This window comes from Electrophorus electricus, chromosome 5, assembly GCF_041902795.1.
Source record: "Electrophorus electricus isolate QZ-2024a chromosome 5, ASM4190279v1, whole genome shotgun sequence".
Taxonomy (NCBI): Eukaryota; Metazoa; Chordata; class Actinopteri; order Gymnotiformes; family Gymnotidae; genus Electrophorus; species Electrophorus electricus.
In genome coordinates, this window is record NC_137501.1 from 16,884,465 (window position 1) to 16,891,352 (window position 6,888).

The 6,888-nt window shown below is 46.7% G+C and overlaps 1 protein-coding gene across 1 annotated transcript; it reads left to right on the plus strand.

Annotated features, from left to right (window-relative positions):
* Positions 1-2,967: 2,967 nt before the first annotated feature.
* On the plus strand, positions 2,968-6,668 carry LOC145657969 (eukaryotic translation initiation factor 4 gamma 3-like; the record flags this gene model as incomplete). The annotated part of the gene is given in 9 exon segments (XM_081714845.1): positions 2,968-3,096; positions 3,190-3,309; positions 3,435-3,587; positions 4,420-4,617; positions 4,801-4,947; positions 5,106-5,342; positions 6,299-6,333; positions 6,335-6,401; positions 6,486-6,668. Coding segments are annotated over 9 exon segments (1,269 nt in total), but the record flags the coding sequence as incomplete, so codon positions are not given.
* Positions 6,669-6,888: the final 220 nt, after the last annotated feature.

Below are 6,888 nucleotides of genomic sequence, written 5' to 3' on the forward strand. Positions count from 1 at the left end.
GACTCAGGTTATCGGTACAAATTTACATTCAAGATTAGTTGTCTTTTACATATATATCCCCTCTCCTGCAATCATGGCTAATTAGCTGCATCCGTCATTGTAATTGTTTAATTTTTCATGCTAGTTCATTCACCCTTGTATTAGTGCCATGCATGTGAAACAGACTCTTGAAAGATTTTTCTTTTTGTATCTTGCATGCCTAGCATAATAGGACATTCAAAATCCCTTGAAAATGTTAAACTTTTTTTTTTATGTATATATCTCCTCAAAATTCCCAGTACAACTGCTGTAGAGTCCACGACTCAACTCTTGACTAAAGTCTTCACTCCGAGCGTCTGAGCCGGCTGCTGCGGCATACGCCACGCTGCTCTGTGACCCTCACTCTCCACTCCTCTCCTCTCCCAGCTTTTCCAGATCCCTCAGATGCAGACAGCCCAGCCTGCCATTCCAAGTAACAGCGCTTCCTTTCGACCCGTGTCCAGCCAGCCCATCATGATGTTCCTGACACCCATGCCCTTCACCTCATCCCAGACCGGCCAGTACTACGTACTCCAGTACTACGTGCCTCAGGTACCCAGAGCAGAGAAAAGCGCCTGTGCAAATATGTACACAGTGTAGCAAATGGGTTGAAAATCTGTCTATAAACAGGTTGGCCAGCAATAAATAAACTGCTCCTAAAATGTGTAGATAAAAATATGTTTTATCTTGGAAGCAGAAATGAGAAGTTCTAGTTTAGTTTTTTTTCAGTGTAAAAACTAAATGTTTTTGTATTTTTTGTTTGTTTACTGCTTTGAATATCTCTTAGGAGTGTCCTATATGAATGGCCATGTCTGGTGCTAGGCCCTTTACCTCTGCTGTTCTGTTTCATTCTCAGTATCACCACAGTGGCCTTCCTTACGTGGGACATCCCCAGCAGTACTCCGTCCAGCCCACAGGACCCAGTACATTCTACCCTGGGCTCTTTCCTGCAGACTGCCCACTAGCATATGGTGAGTTTGGACTTCCCTTTCTCTACCCCCACCTGGGAAACCCACATGCGTGCTCTCACCGATAAAGAGACCTTTCTTCTGGGTATTCCCGCTGGCTGAAACTGGTTTTTCGTTTGCTCTCTAACTGAAACCAGTGCTTTTTTTTGGTCACCACTAGTGGCAGGGCCTTCATACTATCCTGGCCAGACCATATACACCAAATCTCCATCCATAATAGTGCATACAGCTCAGCAGCCTCCACCCACTAAGAGAGTAAAGAAAACAGTGAGTATTCCCCCTGCCTCAGAGGTGAAATTAATTTAATTGTGGATTGACTTAATAGATGCAAATAACTTGCTGTTCGCTAAGATCCGTATCCGAGACCCTAACCAGGATGGCAAGGATATCACAGAGGAGATCATGTCAGGAGTAGCCATTAGCCAGAACACAAGCCCACCAGTGGGACATCCCTGCACTACCCCTACTGCTCCACAGGTAAGCCATTCAGTCCCACAGCCCGAGCCCCTGATCGGCTGCAGGCCGCTGCTTCGCGTGATCCACTCCACAGGTCAAAGTACTCTCTCATCTAGTCCTCCCTCATAATAAGCTCTGAGCTGATTGTTTGGTTGTTTGGCTGGCTTTCATTGTCTTGTCCTATTAAAAGCATCATACAATCAGCAACAAAATCTGATGGTGTAGTTTGATTTCCGGCCATTCTCTCTTCCTTCTTCAGTGATTCGGTCACACCGTTGACCCTCCTCCGTCATATTTGACTGGTTGCAGTAGCTTGTGTGATTGTGGCTGTTCTGATTTAAGAAGGCTTCTCAGATGTGTTTTGATGTTCCGACTTGCCGTGCCTATTCTTTCGTCTGCCTCCATCTTAGTTCTCCCTCACAGCCACTCGAATCCTCCTGATCTTCCCTCGTGTTCCCTCTACACAGACAGCCCACGTAAAGGCCCTGTAAGAAGGATTCAGCCAAACCCTGAGCACCTCAGCTCCTCTGAGGAAAGGCCTCTCTGTAAAGGGAACACTCACTACTGCTCTGTTGCACTTACTTTGTGTCCTCTTTCCCTAAATGTTAACAGTGTTCCTCTTTCCTCTCTTTCTCTATTTCTCCTGCCCATTTATTTAAGCACCCCATGCTTGTCTGCTGTCTCTTGCTGTCTTTGTGTCTTCACCCCCCCCCCCCCCCCACCTCCACACACACACACATTTTGTGCCTTTGCGGCTGGATCTTTTGCCCTCTTGTGCTTTCTCATTTCATCTCTCTCTCTCTTTGCCTCTTTCTCTTCTCACTTCTCTAATTATGCTGTGCTGTGCTGTGCTGTGCTCACCCCCCCACCCTCATTGCCATTCCCCTTCTTCTGCATGTGTGTGCAGTATCTCTCTCTCTCTTTCTCTCTCCCTCTCTCTCTCCATCTTTTCCGTCTTTTGCTAGTTTTTATGTCCACACCCTCATTATCCTCGCATTTTCTACCTCAAATCCCAGCAGCTGAACAGCCAGGTAGCAGAGCAGGGGAATGTCAATGTCGGCCTGGCCCTGGAGGCCCACTGTCCGGCGAAGGCTGCAAGTCCAGCAGCCGGAGAGGCGGTTGCCTCAGGCACGCTGACGCCCTCGTTGCCTTCCAGCACTGCTGCTCCTTCAGGCCTCACTCTCCCAGGCCAGGCTGTTATAGAGGCAGTCCAGGCCTGTGGAGCCTCCACTGGGGCAGAGCTGAAAGAGACTGGGAAGGAGCCAGAGGTCTTGCTGGAGGATAAAGTGGAGCCCATTTTACAGTCCAATCTTAGGCAAAGCTTGAGTCAAGGTAAATAACCACATGCATGACATGCTATGTTAGGACACTAAAAAGACACCAGACTGATTTGTTATGATTTACAGCTATTAGTTTATCCAACACCTGGAAGAAGCCAAAAGAGGACACTCCTGTGGGGCAGGCCCAGTGTCCTGACAGAGAGGTGATTCCTCTCTCCAGGTGCTCACTGTACCCCTCTCTGCATGCAGAGCCAGAGCTGAAGGATGGGAAGAGGCAGTATGATAGAGACTTCCTGTTGGCCTTCCAGTTCATGCCTGCGTGCATGCAGAAGCCAGAGGGGCTTCCTCCCATCTCTGATGTGGTACTGGACAAGGTAAGCCTGCTAAAACATTGGCCTTAGGGGACCTTTAAAACCATTCCATGGAGAGGGGCTGATGGACTTCGACTTGACTCTGTTGTTTTCTAGATCAAACAAAACAAGCTGCCCCTGCAGCAGGTGGGCCCTCGCATTATCGCCAGAGACCCAGGCTTCAACCCAGCCTCTGCAGACTTCAGCAGGGCAATTCCTGGAGGCAGGGGTGCACCGGTGGGTCTCTCCGCTCATCCCTTCTCTTCTGTCACAAATGAATGAGCGCCTGGTCATCTTATGTGACCGAGGTCTTTGTGACATTGTTACCGCCCATAATAAAGAGCACCCATTCGTTGCTTCAGCTGCTCAGTGTAGGCCCGAGACGGCTGCCTCCCCGCAAGATCATTACCAACGTGTCCGTGAATGACGAGGTGCAGCTGAAGAAGGCTGAGAATGCCTGGAAACCTGGCAGGAAAAGGGAGAACACCCAGAACCCCGAGACCCAGAAAACTCAGGTCAGCACCTCACTCCGCTGTGCCCTGTTTTCAGATTTCAGAGTCACAGCCTGTTATGGTGGTCTTGAAAGCTACTTAATTTTTTTTGCGATATGCTCTTCAAGAATTGGATATTTAAATTATAGAGTCGTTGTTTAATTGGGTGGGTGTGCGGGGAGTGTGCACGAATGTAGCTATGCAGGGGGACATTGGTTTCTAGTGTAAACAGGGGGTGTGATGATACTGAGGACCAGATCTTGTGTGCTTGTTGTTCCTTGTGTTGATTGTGGTGTTGATTTTGGTGAGAGAGTATTGTAGATATTGTAGTGTATTCTGTGGATGATCTTGTATATATTATAGGTTAACACCCAGTGGTTGTGTTCAAAATATTCTTGCAAATTTGTGTGCAATTCAGCATTTGGAGAGATTGACAGATCTTCATTGCATTGTCTGGTCGGTAGGGTTATTATTGGATCAGATTTGGTTATTATGTATATATTTTTTTTGTTTGTAGGAGTTATATATTGATTAAATCTAAAATTCTTGTAGCTGGTTCTAATGGGTTTTCTTTTAATTTGAATTTGGAGCACATGAGGGGTTTTAGTTGATAAGATTTGATAAACTGTTTGCTGCCAGTGCTACACTTCTCGGAAAGTGTGATTGATGTATGATGCCTTTATCGGTCTATATAGCAAAGTTGAGTGATTTTTGTTCATGAGGAAGTTCCAAATGGCAGAGTAAATATTTGGTGAAAGTGAGGAGTTAGTCATTATGTGGAAGAACTGCTGAATTTAACAAAAGATTGGGATCTTTGTAATGGAAAGCTTAGTCGGTAGTCTGTTTTCCTCTCCAGGAGCTTTTCCAGAAGGTGCGCAGTATCCTGAACAAACTGACACCGCAGATGTTTAACCAGCTGATGAAGCAGGTGATGGACCTCACCATCGACACAGAGGAGCGCCTCAAAGGCGTGGTTGATCTGGTTTTTGAAAAAGCCATCGATGAGCCCAGCTTCTCTATGGTCTATGGCAATATGTGCAGCTGCCTGGCTATGGTGAGTAACATGTTCCCATACATTACTGCTGAAGTTCCATACAAAGGCAAATGCCACACAGAAGTGAACTCCGTTTGAACCACTCTAAACTGACATGGAGCTTTAATCAGCTTCTATTTAGTAACAGAACTCTCAACACTGTCTTATACCCAAGTGTTTCTCCTACATGTCTTTCCTGTGTAGTTAAAAGTGCCCATGGCAGACAAGCCCACCAGCACTGTGGGTTTCCAAAAGCTGCTGCTGAACCGCTGTCAGAAGGAGTTTGAGAAGGACAAGGTCAACGATGATGTTTTGGAGAAGCTGCGGCACCAGCTGGAAGCGGCCACTTCAGTAAGCAGCACTCCTGTCTAGTTTACCCGACTCACCAACCCACAGATCAGGAGAAAGGGGACTGAAATCGGCAGCAGTGCTGGGAGGCGGCCTGGTCGTTATCGGGTCCAAACGCGCTGTTTCTTGCTTTTGTCTTTGTTCTGGTTACTCCTCGCAAGGCCAGCGAGCGGGAGAGGCTGGAGGAGGATCTGGAGGAGGCGAAGGACAAGGCCCACAGGAGGTCCATCGGTAACATCAAGTTCATCGGGGAGCTGTTCAAGCTGCACATGCTGTCAGAGGCCATCATGCACGACTGTGTGGTCAAGCTGTTCATGAACCACAGCGAGGAGAGCCTGGAGCGTCTGTGCCACCTCCTCACAGCCATCGGCAAAGACCTGGACTTGGAGAAGGCCAGGGTAAGCAGGCCGCGGGCCTGGTCTGGGTTGATTTAATATTCTCAGCAGATGCTCAGCACTTGCATCGGTTTATCTTTAATATGTCATGTAAAGGTTTACGGGGCATGTGTAGATGAGTGCTAGTGTGCAGTGCAGCGGCTGTGCGGATTTTGTCCAGATTTGGTCTGTGTTGCGTTTTTCACAACAAGTACTTTACACATCGAAACTGGATGAAGAAGTTTTGGATATTGTATATTGACTGTCAATTTTGTCTCTAGTAGGAATGGCAGTTGTGATGTTGACAGTTCAGTCACCAACTAGTGTGACAGTTATTTGTGTTCAAGTTTCTTGTTCTTTTTTATTTTGTTTTTTTTTCCATGCACGCTTTTAACCAAAAAACAAGCATGTTGAAATGTTGTTTATAAAAGTTTTGCCGTCAGTGTTTTCTGTTGCTTGCCTGTTGCCTGCACTCTGACTACAGGGTAGCCAACTAATTAGGATCATCATCTATAGTGCGACTAGCATGCTGTGCTGATATCAGTGTATTATTAGGCCTTGGCAATGATTTTGAAAGTGTCCAAGTTCATGTTGTTTAGTGAAGTTGTTAGTGTGGTTGTTAGCTCTGCTCCTACTACAGCTGACAAAATGAAAGGCTTTTATTGAGGACTGGTCAGCTGTTAGAAGGTTTTGCTCTCACAGCCTCCTCCACGTTTGCCGCCTCCTGCTGCTGCACCCTGGATTCCCCAAAGCCAAGCGCAGCTGATGACAGCACAGCTACACCCACAGTGGCAGTGAACTGCTTTACAGCACTGACCAACGTGCAAGGCAGCAGGGTTTACATAAGAGTCATAAACGTCTTGCGACATGAGTTCAGCTGAGAGCACACCTGATCGAATCGAAAGGTGAAGAATATCTGAAATTTGTCGACGTTTCTCTTACACTCTCTCTCTCTCTCTCTCTCTCTCTCTCTCTCTCAGCCAAAAATGGATCATTACTTTAAATATATAGAAAAGAGTGAAGGAGAGGAGGGGTTCTTCACGCATTCGGTTCCTGCTCCAGGACGTCATTGACCTGCGACTGGTTAGAGACTCTGCCTGTGTTTGTGTTTGCCATTCCAGCGCATGGTGATGCAAAAGTATGCATCTGCTGATTTTGCTTTTCTAGAATAACTGGGTGTCGCGGCGAGCTGACCACGGGCCCAAGACCATTGAGCAGATTCATAAGGAGGCCAAACTTGAGGAGCAGGAGGAGCAGAGGAAGGTGCACCAGCAGCTGCTGTCCAAGCACAACAAGAGGCAAAGGTGTGGCCCTCAATTCCGTGACAGCCTTTTTCACCTGGCTGTGTGAGGCCGAGGACAAGTCCAAGGACAATCGACAAGAGGATGGACACATTTGCCAACGTGTGCTAAAAGACAATGCAATAATTCAAAAAAAATAATAAAACTGTGTGACAAAGAAACAAGTTCTGACTCTAATGTATTTTTGCTTTTTCCTTTATGAACTGCAGACAAAACTATATTTAACATTTGCAGATGTTCAAAAGAAAAGACAGAGGTGAATATAGAAA